Source organism: Castor canadensis, chromosome 16, assembly GCF_047511655.1.
Source record: "Castor canadensis chromosome 16, mCasCan1.hap1v2, whole genome shotgun sequence".
Classification (NCBI taxonomy): domain Eukaryota; kingdom Metazoa; phylum Chordata; class Mammalia; order Rodentia; family Castoridae; genus Castor; species Castor canadensis.
This window is the reverse complement of record NC_133401.1, coordinates 85,973,419-85,993,928: the sequence shown is the minus strand read 5'-3', so window position 1 is coordinate 85,993,928 and position 20,510 is coordinate 85,973,419. Positions and strand designations below refer to the sequence as shown.

Here is a 20,510-nt window from a genome sequence, read left to right as displayed (position 1 = left end):
CGGCCTCCAGAGAGGGAGGCCAAAGGAGAAAGGGGAGCAAAGAGCAGCTGCAAAGAACATTCTCTCTGCACAAAACCCCGTTGACTCTCCCCTGATTCTTGTAAATGCTTGGAGTAGAAATGGGGGTGGGGAGGGGGGAGGTTTCCTGCCCCCTGTGAGCCCATCACTCAGGAGGCTGAGGCAAGACGTTTGCAAATTCAAGGCCAGCCTGGGCAACACAGTGAGACCCCATCTCAGTGATACCTACAACAGCTAGTACTTATCTGAGTGCCTCCGGTGTGTCAGGCACTGGATAAGACTCTGAACATGGGATGAAAGTCTCATCAGATCCCCTCAACCACCCTCTGAGGCAGGGGCCATCCTGCCATTTTACACATGAGGAAGGAACCTGAGCTGTGGAGTTAACTGAGCAGCTCGGTTACCTGCCTGGAGTCACACAGGCTGAGCAACTCAGAGTTTGTCTGAGATGGACAGACATCCAGACCAACTCCTGCAGACTCTGTGAGGTCAGGCACCAGGCAGAGGAAAGAGCAGTGGGCTTCCCCTGCTGACCAACAAGCTAACTGCGATTTGAGACCCTTGGCTGGCTGGGCATCCAGGAGGTGACTCAGGACCTCCCTCTGAGGACTTTGGGTTTGAAGGGTAGGAAACAGCAGGGAAAGAAACAGACACAGCAGGAACCTGGAGAGAGGCCAGAGACACAGGAGACAGCCCCAGACAGAGGACCACGGTGGAGGATGGGCTGTTCTTCAAGATGGGGTGAACTCCCTATGGCAAGAGCTCAGAGCTGGGAAAGGCTGGGCAGAGCCGGCCACTAAGGGTCCTGTCCAGGGGGCCCTGCTCCAGGAAGCATCCTTCACCAAGAAAGCTGCACTGGGTCAGCCTCCGTCCCCCCACTGAAGGTGGGCCAGGGGAGAAGAAGGGGGAGGGGAAGGGAGGGAGCTGGGGTGGGGAGAAGGTGCCTTCCTGCAGACACTTCCCGTCACTGCTACACACATGGGCACGCACACACACTCTATGACCCTTTTGCAAAGAGAAAGAGCCCCTTCTCCTGAAGTCCCCTGAGGAGGTTCTCAGACCACGTGTGCTCACCGGAAAGGAAGAAGGGGAGAAAATCAATGTATTGATCAGAAGCTATATTTAATCCTAGCTGTAGCTAGTGTGGCCCTTTCAGAAGGGGCTGGCGAGACGTGGGTGGCCACTGCTCCCCGGGGACAGAGGCAGGAAGTTCTGGCTGAGATCTGGAGGTCCCTTCCCAGCTTGGGGTGTTCCTGGGGGAAGCTGGGTCTGTTGCTTAAGATCCCCCCTCACTGCTCAACTCAATGACAGATGGAATGGGGGGAAGGAGTGGTCTGCTGTGTACCTACTGTATGCTGGGCACTGTGCCAGCACCTTCCGAGTACCCACTCGGGTGCACACAGAAGGTGCATATGCTCACCTGTCCCTATGCCACCTGCTCAAGCACATGAGCACCTTTGCGGTTGGCTGTGTGCACAGGGGGTACAATAGGCCACAAAACAGACAGAACCCCCCACCCCTGGGGGTTTGCATCCTGGTGGAGAGACAGAGTGGATCACTAAATGTGTAATAGGGTGTCAGACAGCGAGATGCTCTGAGAAAGAAAGCAGACCCTTGAAAAGATGGTGATGGAGACCCTCCAACAAGATGACCATGAACAGAAGCCAGGGTGAAGTGTGGGAGCAGGCCATGACAGTGTCTTGGGGGTTAAGGGTACAGCAAACATGAAAGGCCACAGACAAAACAAGCTTGCCATGACCTAGGGGCCCCAAGAATCTGCAGTGGCTGGAGCACAGGGACAAAGAGAATGGAAGCAATCTCAGGAGCTGGGCCATCCCAGCCTTCTGGCTGACTCAAGGGCTTGGGTTTTATTCTAAGTGACATGAGTGTCTTTGAGCACTACAGTGACATTTTGGACTGGCAGACAGAAAGCAAAATATGGGGGTGTCAGACTGTGGGTAGGGGTCCCTGCAGCCTCAGCCATGCCAGTGAGCCATCCCAAATGACCTTGCTCTTGGCTCAAACACAGCCCTCCAGCAAGTACCAAGATGAGGGAAAGACGGACAAGAGGATCCCATCCCAGCCTGTCACCAGGTTGGCCCATGATTATGCCTTGCATAAGTTGTCCCAAACTTGCTTTAGCCAGTCAAAGGGAGACCTGCTCTCTGCCAGGCCTTGTGCTGGACACCAGGACACAGCAGAAAGCAAGATGAAGTCACACTGTCATGGAGCTCACCACTCAGAAGTGTACAGACAGCTCCCCGTTGCAGGACCCTTGTTGGGACCAGGGTGAGTGCAGGACTCAGGGGCACTTTCCCAACAGAGCAGACCCTGAGCTAGGGCACGCTGACCCTGCAGCGTCCCTGCCACCACAGATCTCCCTCCTGTGGCCAAGCCGGAGGAAGCCTGTGCAGTCCTAACTCCCACACAAAAGCTGGGGGCTGAGGCTTGGGGAGACAGAGAGTGGGTCCAGGTCCCCACCCCCGACTGGCAGATGCAGATGCAGAGTGGGGTCCCTGGGCTTGGGCTCTGCAGGAGCCCAGAGGCTGAGCTGCTGCTGAGCCCAGGGGACTCCAGGCAGCACCTGCCTGCAGGACAGAAGTGACCAGGACTGCAGGCAAGAATATAATCCCAGCTGTCCCATCTACAGCCAGGCCAAAGCAGAGAAAGTCTCTGGTCTCTGTAATAGCCCAACTTGCCTCCAGAGAGTTTGGGGACAAGAGGTTGACCCTTGTGCAGAATACAAGGTGCAGAGACCCACTGACATCTGAGCGGATTTCACCCGACAGGGTCCCTGCATGGAGCACAGAGGCGAGGCCTCTGGTGCCAGCCCTTCCAGCCCTTCACAGATGCTGAGCTGAGGTTGTGAGTGTCCGGAGGATTCGAGTTCCAGGTGTTCACAGGGACATGTGGCACCTGCATGTCACACACTGCTGTGATGCCAACCAAGTGGGCATTCTGAGTCTCGGCAGCAGGGGTCTTCCAGCAGGACTCAGCTTGCAGGAGAGGAGCAGGTTTCTGATGGGCCTGGGCCCTGGCTGCCCCTCCCCCAGGCCAGGCGGCCCCTGACACAGAGCCCCCGAGCGGCCACATAAATCACCTCCGATAATATTTGTATTGATCATCTAGATTGGAAGCCTCAGTTGGCTCCATTGTCTCACTTCCTCTCCCAGGGCTCGCAGATGGGGTCCCTCGACCTCATCTGTGTTTCTAATGGGACATTTAAAGGGAACAGCGGCAACCCTGGGCCCTGCAGCCCTGGGCACAGGGGGCTGGAGGAATACACAACTCTATTCCTTGAGAGAGGGTGAAGGGGTAAGTCCTGGAATTGTGGAGGAAAAGAGCAGTCCAGATGGGTTTCTCGTGTTATTTGCATGCTTGTTGTAAATGCAGTTGCCTGCTGAGTCCACACATCCCTGGGTGACCCCGTTCAGGATGCCCTGCTCTAGTCCAGGCCTTGCATTGTACAGAAGAGAAACCGAGGCACAGAGACAGCAAAGGGCTTGTCTGAGGTCACACAGCAAAGGACATGAGAGGTCCAGCAGCCTCTGCAGCGAGGGGTGGGCCACTGAGGGGCTCCTTCCCCACACCCGCCCACCCCCCAGCTCCTACCTTCTGGTCTCAGGGTGTGGACAGATGGTTCAACCACAGTCTGACCCCCCTGTAAAGTCTCAGCCTGAAGGGGCCACTGAGCGCTCCAGAGACACCAGGAAGGCACCTCCTCCCGCCTGGCCAGCCAGCTGCCTCTTCCCTGGTAGCAACTGGACAGAGGGTCCCAGGGAAAGCCACCACCTGGTCTGCCCAGCACAGCCAGGCGTGCTGCAGAGGGGGCTGAGAGCCCCAACCAGCAGAGGGCTTGGGACGGTGTGGCCAGATTCGGGGAGAAGGGCAGAGACAGGACAGAGGGACAGAGAGGGACAGAAACAATAGAGGTTTGGAAAGCGGCCAGAACAGGAAAGGAATACCAGAGGAGAGGGTGGGGCAGCCAGGCACACGGAGCCACAGGGCCAAGAGGGGAGTCGGCAGCTGTCCTGGAGGTGCCCGGGCCCTGGCCTAGCCTGCTCGGCCTGGCCCGGCCCAGCCCCCAGTGAGGTGCAGCTGTCACATGCGGGTCCTACTACGAGGTCAGTCCTGCCCTGGGGCTGCCAGAAAATAAATGGTGTCCAAGATAAAAGGTTCAAGAAATTATTTGTCTTGTTGTCACATCCTAACTGCAATGGGCAGGGGCTGCTGGCCCAGCCGTGCACACGGAACCCGGCCCCACCCACTGCCCTGGCCACCCACGGCCCCAGCTCTGTGGGCCTTGGTGCCCGCAGACAACACGGACGCAGGTGCTTCCCGGGACCAGGAGGCCTCCCGGTGGCCTCAGTTTTTCCTGCCTGGCAACTTTAAATAAATCTACATGCTATGTATTTGTGTCTTTCTTGGCGAGACTCCTTCACTCCGGGAAGGTAGGGCACTGTGCTCGCTGCCTTTGTGGGCTGGGGGCTTGGGAAGAGGTGGCATGGCGGGAGCCATGAGCCCCCCAGAGTAGGGATGGACAGTTCTAGAGTCAAGAGCAGGTCAGAATCCCTTGGCTCAATGTCTGAGCATCCCGGGGCTCAAACTCAAAACCAACACATGCACACACAGGCACACACAGGCACACACGCACAGACACCAGACTGACTCCACCACCGCCACCAGCAACATTCAGAGGTATGACCCAGAGTCTCCCACCTCTCCAAGTGCCGGAACCCAGGGCTGGTGACACAATGGTGTAGGAGCAGCCTGCATTGCACTGCAGTGGGACATCCCCAGGCAAGCCACCAAGCCCCGTGAGGGCTGAGACATGGTTTACCAGCCGAGCACTTTTCATTCACGTCTTTGTCAGTGCTCCTGAAGAGTCCCCCAAAGGATCACTACTAAATCCCCATTTTACAGATCAGGCAGCCGAGGCCCAGAGGGTTCTGTGGTAGGCCCGAGGCCCTACGGGACACTGTGGAGCTGGGACTGAATGTGGGAGAGCTCAGGCTGGAATCTATATGGGCGTGGGGCTGGCACATACCATACTTGTCCCCGTCCTCGCCACGGGCGCTGATTCTACGGCCCAGGACCTGGATATGCTTCCCGCTGGTCCGGCTGTAGAGCTGGTACAAACGCAGCTGCTTTCGGCTCACATCGTCCCGAGCCCGCGTCTGGTTTTCCACGTGGATGCGGAAGTCCACGTTCTCCTCGGCCACCAGCACCTGAGCGAGGAGTGGGAAATGGTGAGGCCCAGCCAGGCCTCAGGACACACTCAGAACCGCCCCATTTCACAGATGAGGCAACTGAGGCTACAGGGTGGGGCACGGTGCCCAAGACAGCCCAGCTAGGAAGGAGCAAGGCCAAGAATCGGGCTCGGTCCACGGGACTGAAGAGTTGTGGCTCTTTCCAGCATGGGCCACGCGAAAGCACGGTTTCCTGTGTGACCTTGGCGCAGGGCGTGTGGCTGCAGACCCCTTCTGGGTGAACTGGTAGAACAGAGGTCCTACCCACAACGACGGCATCCAGACTTACAGGGAGAAACACTGCAAGGGGGACCTAAGAGGTACACAGCCTGGCCGTGCTCTGTCTGGGGACCCACAAGCCAGAGTCCAGAGCTACATGGTGGGGAGCTCTCCCCGACTCCCCAGTGGTCCCCTGCTCTCTGCCCCTCTTGGGGAGCCTCCATTTTGCATCTCCCATAGAAATCTCCTGTATCCCTAGCGGCTTGGCTTCCATCTGCCCACCCCATCTAGGAAGTCCTCTCTGACTGCATCAGCACACAGGGCTCCTTCTCCCTCCCCTTTCCATGGCCTCTCATCTGGGCAGTGTGCACTGACCTCCTGCTAATCCATCCTCCACCAGTGCAGCCTTCTCCTGGAGTCCTCCCTGAGCACACTCCCCGAGTTCCATCACACTCAGATGGAGTCCTCACTGCCAGCTCCAAGCCTCCTCCTGCTCCTCCACATCAGCCACACTGACCACCTGACCAAGCTTCAGAGCCTCCTAAGCACGGAGCACACACCAACCTCAGGGTCCTTGCACTTGCTCTCCCACTACACTGATACCCTTTCTCCCTTTCTCTCTCTCTCTCTCTCACCTCTATCTCACTGGAGTCTCTGCTCAATGTCACCTCCTCAGCCAAGCCTTCTGGGGCTGCCTTTGTGAGGCAGCTCTGGCTTCTGTCACTCCCCATCCTCGACCACACTTATCCACCTGCTGCACCTGCTGCACACAGGTGGCGTGAATGCTGGCACCACTCTTCACCATCATCCACGCAGCAGGCACCCAAGCGATTGTTGACTGAATGAATGAACAGATGCACACTGACAACACTCAGAGCCCTGTTGTGCCATGTGGCATAGATCAGATTCTCCTGTGCCCTTGCTCATTGGGTGCATGTCCACCGAGGCCAAGATAGCTTGCGAGTGGTTCCATATCCTCAGTGTCTGGCTTAACGCTTAGCACAGGACCCCATTCCCACGAAAGCACCCCCTCCCCAAGGTGGAACTCTTGAGACCCTGGCATCTGCCCCACCCCAGCTGCAGGCTCCTAAGGGCAAGGACTTTGCTGTCCTCATGGCTGTGGCCCACACATGGCCCCGGGGTCTCTGCGCCCACACTGACCTGCACCTTCCAGCCTAGTGTGGGACCCCTCACGGGTACTTCAGCCAACTATTGAATCTTGCAATTGTTCTCTGGCTGGATGCCTTTATACCCCATTACGGATGAAGAAACTGAGGCAGAACAGCTGAGAAGACAGTGGTCTGTGTCCTGTGCATCACCTGGACAGCACGGCCACTGCTTGAGGAGCACTGCCACCTCAATGCCAGCAGGAGCTGGATCCAGATGTAACACCCATGCATGACCCTCTCCAGCTAAGGGAACTAAGGCAAGTCCCCAGACTCTGTGCCTCAGTGCCTCACTTACGAAATGAGCGCGGGTTGCTACAAAGGCCACATGACAAAGTCCCATGGTCAGTGCCGAGAGCTGGGCGGCTCAGGCAGAGCAGCTCTGGAGAAGCCAGCAAACCAGACCAGTGTGTAGGCATGGCACTGCTTCTGAGGGTCCCCATGACCCAGTGCCGCGGGAACACGTGCCTTCCACCTTAACATGCAGAAACTGAGGCTCAGTAAGCTCCGACTGCTCTCCAAGCCTGGTGGGGCAGGACCTGCCCTTCCATCTACCTGGTCAGACTCTGCACTTCCACCACCCTGTGACGGCAGCCCACAGCTTCCATAGGCTGGATCTGACACCGGACTGGTCTCACTTCCCACCCTGACACCAGGATGCCACACCTGGCAAGCATTTGTCCTGAAGACCCCATACCTGTGACCTCTGACCTTCCTGGAATGACTTCTAGAGGCGGCCTAGCTCTGTCCCCTCCCCCAAGGGTAGGGGTCTGGCACCCACCTCTGCTCACTCACGGGAGACCTATCGACCAGAGGTCAAACCAATCTCCTCACCCTGGGTCCCCAAGGGGAGCTGTCCTGCTCCAGAAACCGGTCTTCCATTAATGATTTTCTCCCTGGACCACTGGACAGAGGCCATGTTGGTGACCCAGGGTCAGCAGGGGCGATCGGGTGGCCCTTCCCCAGGATGTAGGGGGAACAGTCCATCTTGTCCAGCTTCTACCATTTAAGTCACACTCTGTGACCAGTCCAACCCCAAGGGAGATCGAGAGGCCTCTGCCGGGAGCAGGGTTCATCCTCTTGAAAGGCAGGGAATGCCCTGGGCCACCTGGACAAGGCCTCTGGTGGACTCGGGCACCCTGGCCCCTTCTACCTAGTTGTCACCTGCCTATGGGCACCTGCCCTGGAAGCTATCCCAGACAGAGGGAGGACCTCTGGACATGTTAGTGTCCCCAGAGTCCAGCTTCTCGGTTCATCCCTGGGTGTCAGCTCTGCCCCAGGAGACAATCTTCAAATACTTGCTGAACGGTTGTGGCTAAGCAGGGGACGCTTGGAGGCCAACAGCAGCCCCTCGCTTCCTACCTAGACAAGCACCCATCGGGGCCCATAAGGGAGGCTGTAAGCTAGGCTGTGCCATGCTCCCCCCTTGCCTGGCCCTCCTCTAACTCCCTCAACTGTATGAGCAGCGAGCACCGGTGAGAGCCCATTTCACAGACAGGACTTGGAGGCCATCTCTCCAGTGCCACAGAGTCAGAGCATGGGAAGAGCTATGCTAAGCTCTTCCTCCTGAGCACACAGCACAGGGCCACCGAGAGAACTTCCCTTCTCCTGCTGGGTGAGTGGCCATTCTTGGTCTCACAACCTGAGAGGAAGCCTGTCTTGGAGGCCTTTCTAGGATGGCCGAGGCTGGCTGGACCCCTCTGAGTGCACCGTAATCGGGGGTGGTGAATAGCAGCAGGGTGAACAAAATCCAATTGTCATAATTCTGGCAGAGCAAGAAGGCTTGGCACATAATGGATGTCTCCCCTGGAGGGAAGTCTGTGGCTGTACCTCCCACACCATGCTCACAGATGGTCTCTTGGGTTGAAGAAGTCTACAGCCCCTTGCAGCATAGGACACAGCACCCTGCACCTGGCTCTTCCCCTGCACTGAGGGCCTCAAGTCCAGGAGATGCACAGAGGCAACCCGGGCCCCACAGGCTCGGATCTCCCCCCAGCACCGCAGAAGCCCTGGGGTCCAAGGACCTAACACAGTACTCAGTGTCAGAGTCCATCCTGAGTCTCATCCTCGCCCAGGTCAGCTCTCAGCATAGGACCAAAGGCATCTGCCTGCTCAGAGCCTTGCCTGTCTCCCACCACCCAAAGCACAGTGTCCAAGGGTCACCCAGAGACCGAGCTCCTGCCTCCCCTACAATCAGCCTTCCTCAGCCACCTTGGTGGGAATCTGTGCAGAGTAAAAACAGGTTCCACCAGCTTCTGGTGTCCCATCCCGCCGAGGCGTCGGACATCCCCCAGTGCTCCCTCCGGCCTGGAGAACTCAGTCCCCTGGCTCTGAGAAGATGGAGGAGGGGGGCTTCCCAGGCCATATTTCCACCGCCCACAGATCTCCATCGTATCACATATCATCTGCACACCCCACACACTTACCTGTTACCTGGCTCCACCCAAACACCGACTCACTTGATTTTGTTAACCTCAGCTTTCACTGGCTAAGTGGGGGCCATCCATAACATTTACTGCAGAAAAAGATCAGATCGAGAGCCATCGCGACCATGTTTGCTTTGCTTTGCTCGGGTTCTGTTTTCTTAATAGCCGTGACTCATTGAGCACTTCCTCTGGGCTAAGAACCACTTTAGGTGAGTCATCACATAGCTGGTAGAGCAATCTGTGAGCTGGAACGATTACTGTCCCCACTTTACAAGTGGGGAAACTGAGGCTCCAGCTGGCCACATCACTCGTCCCAAGTCACAGAATCAGTGACGAGACTCAAGAAGAAATCCAGCTCAAGCTCTCTCTCACTCACTTACTCCCCTGCGCCGTTCTCCCTCTCCTTCCACGCTCTGCCCTTGTTTCACTGGCCATGGTTTCTATTACCCCCAGGCAACTAAGGTCCAAAAGTATTAAATGGAAAATTCCAGATATAAACAGTTCATGTGTTTTAAGTTCTGCACCGTTCTGTACAGCGTGATGAACTCTCACGACACCTGTGCCTGATGTTTCCATGCTGTATACCCTACCTACCCGTTACCCTCTGAGCAGCTGCACCAGCTCTCACATCTCAGTATCACAGTACTTATCCTTGGTTTCAGGCCTCCACTGGCTCTTAGGATGAGTCCCCGAAGGACCAGGGGGGACAAGAGCATTCCAGGACAGCAAGTGGTCAGAACACAAGCCATAGTTGAAAGGGGAGGGGTACTGCTGTGAAGAGCTGGAGGCCTTAAGTTCTCCTGCAAGGAGGTGGACGGGGTCCCACTACACTCTCCCACCCAGATCCCCAGTCCTTCAGGCCTTATGCAGCCTGTGCCCACCTCCAGGCAGCTTTCCCAGAAAAAGGAAGGGCTCCCTGGTCCCCCAAAAAGCATCCCACAGACTTCTGGCCACTTTCCACCTCCACACACCTCCTCCAGCTACAGCTTCTCCAAACTCTGGGTTCAAACTCAAGACCTTCACTTCTTGCCAGTACAGTCAGCCTCCCTCTCCACCCCAAAAGGAACCCCCCAAACGTCATCCTGGAGAGCTGCCTGCACTCTGGCCAGGGGAGCTGCCAGCTGCTGTGTTCTGTGGGTTATTATCGTTGAGAGCAAAACTTGCACTAGCACCCTCCAATAGGCACATGCTCCATACCAGGGCCCAGGCTGAGCACTGGCCAGGCACTGCCTGCTTCCTCCTCCCACAACCTAAGCAGGTCTCTGTGCTCCCAGCGACAGAAGACACGAGGAGACCAAGGGATGATCCCAGTTGCACAGAAAGTGCCAAGAGCAGAACTCACCTCCAGTTCTGAAGCCCCGAAATCCCCCCATTTGGCACTGCTGCAGAGAAAGGACAGGAGGAAGATGGGGTCACCCCAGCCTTGACAGTGTACCACCCTCCCCTCGGCTCAAACTCTGGCATCTCCCATCACAATCCCCACACCCACGGCACCAGGGCAGAGTGAGGCCTCCGAGGGCCTGCCCCAGCCCCCCAGCCTGTCCATTAGGCTCCCAGGACTATCAATGTATTGATTGGCAGGAACAAGCCATCAGCACGGGAGGGACACTGCGGTGAGGGGGCTGGGCCCGAGGGTCAGCCTCTTTCTCCCATACATCAGCTTCCTCCTTACAGACAGCCAATATGGGTGCCGCTGGGCACACTAGAGCCTGAGGGTGTGGACAAGACCCATAAAGACCGGAGCCCTCTTCCCTGTCCTCTAGCACTGTCCCTTGCTTTCTCTCAAATCCCAAAGACTAGGACAAGTGCTGGGCACCTGGCATGGGGACAGTGGCGGGAGAGACATGTTCAGGTCCTGGCCCCAAGCCCTCCACTCACCCAGCCAATGTCCATCCTGCAAGCCAGGTGAGGGCTCAGTGCCACCGAGCCTGCAGCTCTCAGACCTCCGGGAAGGGACCGGCAGCTGGGAACAGGCAGACCCCAGGGACACCCGGACCCCAGGCAGCTGCAGCTCCATTTACTTAACACCCATAAAGAATCAGGTGCTGTGCCAAGTGCTCCCCACAACTTGCCTCCCAGCACCCTGGGAGGGAGGCTTTGCCCCGATGCACAGAAGCCATGTACATAGAGGGCCAGTTGCTCAGTGTCACGGCAGAAGGTTCCCACCTTCTGTCCCTGCAGTCTCCTCACAGGGACACTGGGAGAGGCCAAGCCCAAGGTGCCTTCCTTCGAACCCAGTCCAGGGGGCACATGCAGGAGTCCCATCAACGTTCTTGCATTGAGGGTGACAAGTGGCACGTAGTTGAGTGCCTACGTGGTCCAGGACGAGGTTTTCATCAGTAACTGGCCTGGGCAGTGTCATCATCATAGTATGCTCTACGTCGTGCGTAAGCAGAGACCCGGAGAAGCTAAGGACCGTGCTCAAAGCAACCCAGCCTGTGACTGGCAGAATGTCGCGTAAGTCCGAAACTCAGTCCAAAGCCTAGGCTATGACACAGGTTGGAGGAGGCCTGCCACTGCTCCAAGGAACACACAATTCCCGCTTCCTCTAGCGCAGCACCTGTGTGCCTAGGACACATGCAGCGTGTGACCAAGTGAGCAATCTCTTAAATACCTGCCGAGTGTTTGCTGCTCTCTGTGCACAGCCCACTGGGTTCTCCCAATAACTCCTGAGAAGCAGGTCCTTCTTGGTACCCCATTTTACAGAAAGGGAAAAGCGAGGTGCAGAGGGTAAAAGGCTAAGGAGTGTTTGCTGAATACTGCTAGGATTGAAGACCAGATGTCTCCTGTGTCACACCTGTACATTCATGTCCCTCAGAAGGCACCAGGCACACTTGCTGAAACCCAGGTGGGAAATCAAGGCCAGGACTGGAACCCACAGTCCTAGGGCTTTCTGCTTAGGGCCCACAGGAGGCTAGTCTTCGACCCTGTCCTTGACACAGCATCTTCAATGGATCTGAGGCCATGTGCCACCCAGATCAGAGCAAAGGAGCTACCAGCAAGCCTGGCTACCTAAGGGCTGGTGTTCCTGAACAAACCCCACACTGGAGCAGACCTATACCCCCTCCTGTCCTCAGGCCAGCCCTGCCATAGATCCTGTGGGTGGGGTCAACACTGACCCCACAAACACTACAGGGGCACACAAAGTTTGGGCAAAGTAGTTCCTGCCACAAAAAGAAGACAGTCAGGCAGGAGGTGGCAGAGCCTACAGGAGGGGCAAGCAAGGGAATTCCTCCTTGAGAAAGACACAGGAGCCAGGTCAGGAAGACAAACCAGAGTTCACAGCTATGGCCTGCCCCACAGGGAGCAAGGGCTGTTTTGTTGGTTGTTTGGGGAGTTTTTCTTTTTTTTTGGGGGGGGGGAGTTGTTTACTTGTTTGTTTTTGCCATTTTACACAAGGAAAAGCTAAGATCCAGGGAGGTTAAGTGACTTGCCCAAGGTCACAGAGCAAACAGAAGGTGGGCCCCTAGGTTTGAGCAGGCTGGCTGACTCTGAGCCCCGCTCTGCCTCTCAATAAACTGGGGTCCTAGAGCCAGACAGCCGCAGAGGTGAGCCTGGCTCTCCTCTCCCTCTCTCTCCCTCTCTCTCTCTCTCTCTCTCTCTCTCTCTCTCTTTCTCTCGTGTGTGGCCAAGGCAGAGTGTCGCATGTCCCTGGGCCTCTGTTCTTTATCCCAAGAACTCACTAATTCCAAGCTAGCTGTGGCCATGGCCTGGACTGTGTGGGAAAGCTCAGGGCACACAGTGAACTCCCAGACCTGGCGGCCGTAAGGCCTGTGGCTGCTGTGGTCAATTCTGCCCACCCACAACTTCCCTTCTTGAGGATGAGGGAGGTCCTGCTGAGGACAGAGGTCTCCTCCCTGTCTCCCTCCAGCCTCCCTTTGGGGGGCCCCAGTCCCCACAGAGCTGCCCAGGGGCAGGGTGGGGGCAGGACCCGTGACCCTGATGCACTGCCCCAGCCCACTGACACTGGGTGTGCCAACCACAGAGATTTAAAAAATCTACCTCCTTATCACAAAGCAAGAGTGGGTGACACTCCCCAGCTGCAGGAATGCTGGCAGGACGCCAGCCCCGCTCCTTTGCCCTGGGAAAGAGGCTGACCTCTAATTCTAATTCTGAGTCCAGTACGACCAGGGGCCCAGATGCCAGGCAGACATCCTCAAACCCAGAGACACCAATCATCCCCCACATCAGAATCCAGACAGAACTGCCCGCTAAGGACCTTGGCCTGCCTTGAGGGGCCATTACCCTCAGGAGACCTTATGAATAACTGCAGGATTCTTCCTAGAAAAGTCAGCTTGAGGTGACGAGATGAATACGGAATCCTGAATCCAGTCTTGGGGCTGAGCCATGGCCTGAACAAATCCCTTCCCTACCTGTGCCTGGCTTCCCCCATCTGCGAAGCAGGATTGCCACTCCATCCTCTCCAATCCCCGAGAAGGCAGAATAACAGAGGCTCTGAAATTCTTACACCAGCCCCTTTCCCCTTGGGCAAGTCACTGCTAAGCCTCAGTTTCCTCCTGCTCACGGTGCAGTGGGAGAGGAGGTGCAAAAAGCCCTAGACTGGGAGCTCCTTGAGGCCAGAGACCAAGTAGGTCTTCTCAAGCCTGCGAAGCAAGTGCTGAAGGAAAACCTGACTTGAATGGATGGATGGATGGATGACACTGCTTTACGGTATTAAAAGTGCCACACAACAGGACAGCTTCCCATGTTCCTCTGTCCCAAAGCACACTGCCACTGGATTTCCCTGTCCCCACTGCTGAGGAGGCTAGGTGTGGGGGGTGGTCAGGCTGAGAGGGGCCATAGGAAGAAACTTCCAGACTTGAGCACCTCACAGTAAGAAAGGAAGTAGAGGGGAAGTAGCACTGTGGGAGGGACGGGGGCTGTGGGAGGGACAGGGGTTGGCAGGAGAGACAAGGGCAGGAATCCCCTCTCCCCGCCACCCCACCCCCCTGGCCTGCCTCATGCCCGGTCTGTATGGGGAAGGCCAGGACCTAGTGGAGCCTGGCAGCAGGAACAATGTCAGGCAGGTGCCGGCCAAGCTGTGTGAAAGACCTAGCCCGGTGTCATTGTCAGAGCTCAGCCAAGTGCAGAAAAGCAATTTACTGGTCACGCTGCCTGCTCCCCGCGGAAATTTTTAAAATTCTTCCGATTTGAGCTATCTGTGGTGTCCTGAGACATATGGAGAAGGGATGAAGGGATTTATTAAATTCCCAGCTTTCCTGCTTCCCAGGGTGGCTGGCGGGTGAGGGCGGGGCTCGCCACACCAGGGGTGGGCGGAAGACAGTGTCTGGCATTGAATGCGCTCATGGAAATGAGGCTGGGGCGGGGGGAGTAGGGATCTGCTCAAGGCCTGGTGGCTGAGGGATGGGAGGAGGGGAGGAACCCAGAAACTTCATTGCTAAGACTGGACCAGTCCCCCAAACTAGTGAGGCAGGGGGAGGGACGGACACAGGTGCACCCACTCCTTGCTTAAGCAACGTACCCTCCTGGGTGGCTGAGAGTCTGCAAAACTTCTTCTGCCCCGTCATACAGCCCTTCAACATCTGGGTTTTACAAATGATGAAATGAAGCCTCCCAAAGAGGCACAGAGAGGGCACATGGAGCCCTCGTCCCTTCCCACCACGCAGGAAGGCCTCCAGGCTCCTGCATGCACAAAGGCACTCCTCTGCGGCCCTCTTGGTGCACTCTGCCCAGGACACAGCTGCTTTCTCTCCCAGCATCTGCCAATCTTGCCTCCACAGGGACCAGACTCAGACTCCCTGCAACTCACTCCCTGAGGCCACCCTGCATTTGTCCCCACAGTGTAGAAGGGAAGAGGAGCCTCCCTGAAACCCCAGAGATCCAAGGTGCTTCTGAAAATCTGGGCAGCCGAGCACCCTTTTCCGGACACACACACTGGCCTGCTAGTTCTTGTGCAGTGTGTTAAGGGTACTTTAGCTACCCCCAGGGTGCATGGACCAGGGTTAAAACATCAGCCCTGTGGCAGTGTGCACGTGGAAAGCCCAGCGAGGACAGGGAGGCAAAGACAGAGCGAGGGCAGAGAGTGGAGAGGAGGCTCGCTCACCTGTGGGAAGGCTGCCTCTTGACCTAGCAGGCAGACCACCCACCTCTTGCCCAAGATGCTACTCTAGCTCTGGCCGGAAGGTGGAGGTGGAACGAAGAGTACAGACTCCCGCCCTCACTCTCCCCTCAGAGAACACAAAGACCACCCAGCAGCCCCTCCTGGGCCCCGCTTCAGAAAGAACCACGTCCAGTAAACATCCAGAGGCTTGGGCAGAGGGGTTTGAAGGTTCCTCTTCTCCTCCTTGTCCATTGCCCCAGCTACTGCTCCAAAAAAAAGAGTTCTGCTCAAGCCAGAAGAGCAGACCCCCTGGAGTGACCCTAGGGCCTGCTCTCTGCTCTGCTGAGGGACGGAGCTGCAGACCAGACAAGCCCATGCCCGCACTAGCCTCTCTCTCTCTCACACCAGCCATTCCCCGCCCCCGTCCCCCTTCACCACACAGGGTCACATCTGCTTTGGCAAACAGCCAGCCTTAAGTTACTGACTCCAGTTGTATCGATTCAAGGAGCCACTGGGGACTCTCGCCTGACCAACAGGAGGAACGAGCCCATCAGTCTGTCCATCCACCCATTCTTCCAGCCCCCAGCCCCAACTGGCTGTCCCCAGCTCATTGCCCGTCCTGAGGGTCCTCTCCCAGGGGCAGGAAGGGAGATAACGGACCACCACCAGCAAACGCTGCAGGAGGCTGCTTCATGCAACCGCACTCAACACAGACTGCACTCCTCCAGGACCCAGAAGCCTAAGCACCTTCCCTGACTTTGCAAGGACACCTGCCTTTACCGAGAGGAGAAGTGCAGATAATCCCCTTTTGGCCTATGTCCAGCTCCTCCCGGGTTCCCTCCTCCCAGCTTTAGGTGGGTGGGGGCTTGGGCAGCGGGTGCTTCCTATTCCCTTTGCCCCCTCCCTGCTGAGGCAGCTCTGGTCTGGTTCTAATCGGGGCTGAAGTCTGCTCCCTCCCCCCCACACACACTTTTTCCTTCATTTCCACGGCTTTGGAAGCCAGAGCGTTCCAACTGTCTGCGTGCCAAGACCTTCCCGAGTCTGAAAGCTGCTGAAGTAACAGATCAGATTTTAGCAAGTGCTTTCCAGGCTGAGCGCCAAGCCCTCTTCTGATTCACGGAGAACGAGCAAGCGAGAGCGAACGGGTTGCTGGCGGGGACCAGCGAGGGCTGCACCACCTTGGGCGAGGGCGCGCGCGGAGCGGCCGACCAGAGCAGCCGTGGCTCGCTCTCTCGCGCTCTCTCCTCTCTCTCTCTCTCTCTCTCTCTCTCTCTCTCGCTCTCACTCTCTCGCTCTCTCCCTCAACCACAGAGTAATTTACAACTGGTGCTCTCTCTCTAGACTCGAAATCCACTCAGCTGAAAGCAGCCTTTTTGTTTGGAAGCGCGACATTAGGCTAGGACAGTTGTGGCACACAAAATCGCTAGCTCCCAACTCAGCGCTGGTGGCACCAGGGGTCTTGGAGCTCGGGGATGGGGGGCGGAGGTGGGAAAAGGGGGTTTCGGCTAAGCCCGCCGACTCGGGGTTGATCGCCTCCCAACCGAGGCCCGCAGGGGTAGCGACAGGGGCGGCGCGACATCCCGGCCTGGCTGGAGCCCCGCAGCAGTGCCCCTCGCCCTCGGCCGGCCGGTGCCCCGGGGGCGCAGGCGGGGCGCGCGCCAAGCCGCCCTTCCAGGCCCTGGGAACAGGTGCACTGGGCTCGCCGCCCGGGAGGGGTGGGGCCGGGGAGGGGGCGCGGCCCCGGGAGGGGGTCCGCGTGCAACGCAGGCAGGCAGAACCGGGGAGCGAGTGGGGAGCCCACGTACCTGAACCTGGAAGCACAGCAGCAGAAAGTGTAAACACCTGCGGGAGAGAGAGGGACAGGCATCAGTGGGGCTCGAGGCAGGGGGCGCGCGCTCGGACGGACAGACAGACAGACAGACACGCAGGCAGGAAGTCTGGCTCGCAGACAGAGCCCCGGGCCCCGGGGCGCGCGCGGGCGCTTACAGGCAAGTGCAGGCGGAGGGCGCTGAATACATCGCTGGGCGGGGGGGAGGCGGCGGCTCCTAGCCCAGCCTGCACATGTCCGCTCCTCGCGGCCGGGACCGGGCGCCTCCGCCGCCGCCGCCGCCTCCTCGCCGGCTGCTGCTGCTGCAGACTCTGCTGCTCCGGGGCGCTCCGCGGCGCGCCCTGCGGCATCAGCGCCCCGCGCGGCTCCTCCCGAGCGCTGCGCCCTCCGGGCTGGCGCGGGGGCTTGCGGGGCGGCCGCCGCGGTGCTGGGGGCGCCCGGCCGCTGCGGGGAAGCTGGCTCGGGGCGGGCCGGCCGTCCGGGCGTCCGCGGGAAGCTAGCTGCCGGGCTCAGTCCGGGGGCGGCATGCGCGGCGGGCAGCAAGGCTGGGGCGCGGGGCCAGGGTCAGCGCTCCGGGGCCGGGGCCGGGGCCGGGGCGCGCGGCTGCAGCGCGAACGCGTCACGGCCGCTCCGTCTGGGCGCCCGCCGGCTCATGTCTCCTCCTCCGCGTCTCTCCGGCCGTGCGCATCGCCGCCTCCCACCACTGGCGGCGGCCGGGGCGTTTTCTACGCGCGGGCGGCGAGGGGGCGGGGGGCCGGGGGCGGGCCCGGGCCCGAGCCGGCACAATGAGGATGCGGGGCCCGGGGCTCCCCCCTCGGGGCGCGGCCGGTCGGGCGCTCAGCTCGCCTGGGTGCGCCGCGCCCACATCAAAGGCGGCCCTGCCCGCTCGCCGGCCTGTCGCGGCCTCTCCCCTGCCTCCTCCTCCTCCTGGCGGCTCCGGCTTGCAGGGGAGGCGCGCAGACGCTCGGCGACGGGACCGGCAGCTCCGAAGGGGCAGAACACCCGCGAGGCGGCAGCCGGCGAGCGTGGGGAGCCGTCGGAGCTCCGCGCCCGCGCGCGGTGGCCCGCACCGCCACGCCCGCGTCAGCCCGACTGGACAGCGGCGGTCCCCAGGACGCAGTTAGGTGCGCGGCGTCCTGGCACACCCACCTTTGCCGTTTGCGCTCACGTCCACTAGCGTGAGTGGGGAGCAGGGAGAGGGCGGGCAGGACCAGCCCCTGGGGCGGCCCCACCAAAGAGGGGGCCGATTTTACTCGCCCCGAGTCCACGCAGGATCGGGGCTTCCCCCAGACACCCCTGGTCGGATGACCAGGCCAAGTGCGCCCTCTTCCTCTCTTCGCGTCCTTGCCGCCCGAGGTGGGGAGGGCTCCGGGGCGTCTCCCCCTCCCCCTCCAGGGCTCCAGGGTCGGTTGTAGCGATCCCAGCTGTGCTCTTCGTAAGCGAGCTAGCTTTGGAAACACACGGCTACCACCTAGTGGCCCCGGGCGTCGCTGCAGCCCCAGCCCGGACGGACGAGCTGCCCGGGATAGCCTGCAGGACTCTGGTCAGCGACTGCTCCAAGCCCTCTGCAGGCCCCCTTCCCAAACCCAGGCTAAGATTTGCGTCTGCTTGCACAGTAAGGACTCTCGCCCATGCCCAGAGACCCCAAACTCCTGTCCCTCACACTAACTTAACTGTAGACGTTGTCACAAGCCTGCCTCCCTCCCTCCGGAGCCCAGGTCGGCCAAGCTCTGCTTTGGATTGAGGCTGGCGGAAATGGGACACAGTGGGAAAAACCTGTTTTTCCCAGCAAAACTGGAGCCTCCCTGTGTCCTTGGCTCTGGCTGATATTCTCGTTTCTCTCCAGCATGAATTGGGGAAGAGGCCATCTTATCATGCTGTTTCCAGAAGTCATGGATGTGAAGTACCAGTATTTGTTCCATGTACCAGACCTCCCTGCAAGCTATTTTCAGTTCCTTTTCCAAGCTAAGACTATTCTGAACAGATAGCACCGGAGCAAACCTTTGCAAAAGCAGGTGCTGCCTGACAGGAAACCATCTCGCACAAAGCTGTGGAACTGAATTTATGTCGATTCTCCGATTGCCAGACCCGGTCTTGTGAAGTTACTAGGAACTTCCTAAGTGTTGAGAAAATGAACCCATCCCAAGATAGGATCAAATGACCAACTTTGAACAAATGACCAGAATCGCTCCCAGGTACCCTTTGTTGCCTCAGCTTGACCTTGCTTCTGCACAGCCAAGGTGGCTCAAGTTTTACCACCTGCTTGAAGTGTCTGAAATCTTCTGGCTAAGATACACTTGTAGGTTTGTAGACAGTTACAATTTTCTATTTATCTTGAGTGGAACAGGTATGTAATTATTGTTACACCTAAACTGCTTCACGTTTTTCTTATCTATCGCACAAGCAAGACAACACAGAAAGCCCAGTAAAGAGTTTTGAGTACCAGCATAAACTCGAGTCCCAGTCCAAGGTTGACAAATTCCAACAGGTAAGTCTGAGGCTGTCTTCACCTTCAGAGCATGAGGAAGAGAGGGACCACACTTGCAGATTTGCTATGCACAAGTGAGACACGGCACAGTGAAGGCTGATATCAATTCTGGCTTTCCATTTTCCTCACAAAGTAGGGAGGTCAACCATTCCTAGCTGAAGGCTCTAACACCTTTTCCTCCCAACTCGGCTGTTTACTACCTCCCTTCCCTCCACCCACATCCTCTTCACAGAGATGCTACCAACATAACCTACTAGCCACATGCATGAACCTTGCAGTTCTATCTGGATTTGTGTTCATTTGGCACTTGAGATCCTGCTGTATTGTCAGGCCCTGGCTGAAGACACACTGACAACACACTTGGCTGCTTCTACTGAAGCTGAGGCTAGGACTCAAGTGGTCTAGCAGTGCTCTACCAAAAAGTCATGTCAGAAATAGCAATAGCAGGTAAGCCCATACGTTAGGTGCTACATCCTTCCCAGAGCTCTGGAAGCCAGTAAGACAGGATGATTTAGAACAGTAGTGGCAAGACCTACTTTTATATGAAGTCTAGGACCCAAAGGGAGGCGGCCAGCCACAAAGGCATATTCCAGGCAAAAGATGTCAGATGGCTGGCGTGTGTCAACAGTGGTGAGTGGATAGTGAAAGCAGGTTCTCACAGGAAAGCAAGCACTGTAAGGTACTGTTATAAAGTATTTCAATGCATCCATGAAGTGTGCACTTCAATTGACAAGCTTATTGTGTAAGCATCGCCTTGTCTGGTGATCTCCCTCCAACCACGGACCCATTTCACCTAAGTTAACGCGTGCAGTACACACCCTTCTACTTCTGGCTCAGTGTTTTGGACTCCCACTGTATGGATGTGGTTTGTCAATGTAACCCATCAAAAGCTTTGAAACTGAGGTCTAGTTACCCCAGCTAAGCGAAGAGTAAAGGGGCTGAGGGCTTCAGTCCAGTACCGATGTGGTAGACGTGTTGGGCATCAGGCATCCTTGTGTTCAATTCCCAGCTCTAGGGCAGTCAATTGGGGCAGCTGAGGGAGGGAATGGGAACAC

At 57.9% G+C, this 20,510-nt stretch overlaps 1 protein-coding gene across 2 annotated transcripts in view; it reads right to left on the bottom strand.

Moving 5' to 3' along the window:
- Fgf18 (fibroblast growth factor 18) overlaps positions 1-17,280 on the bottom strand; it is a 28,702-nt gene extending 11,422 nt beyond the window's left edge. Inside the window, exons 1-3 of one of the 2 annotated variants that reach the window (XM_074057787.1) lie at positions 17,126-17,280; positions 16,945-16,981; positions 5,066-5,246 (exon numbers count right to left, since the gene is read on the bottom strand). In XM_074057787.1, coding sequence (XP_073913888.1) covers positions 5,066-5,246; positions 16,945-16,981; positions 17,126-17,157 — 250 coding nt within the window. In that variant the 5' untranslated portion in view covers positions 17,158-17,280. The remainder of the gene's footprint in view (positions 1-5,065; positions 5,247-16,944; positions 16,982-17,125) is intronic. The other variant, XM_020180313.2, reaches the window with a different exon arrangement.
- Positions 17,281-20,510: the final 3,230 nt, after the last annotated feature.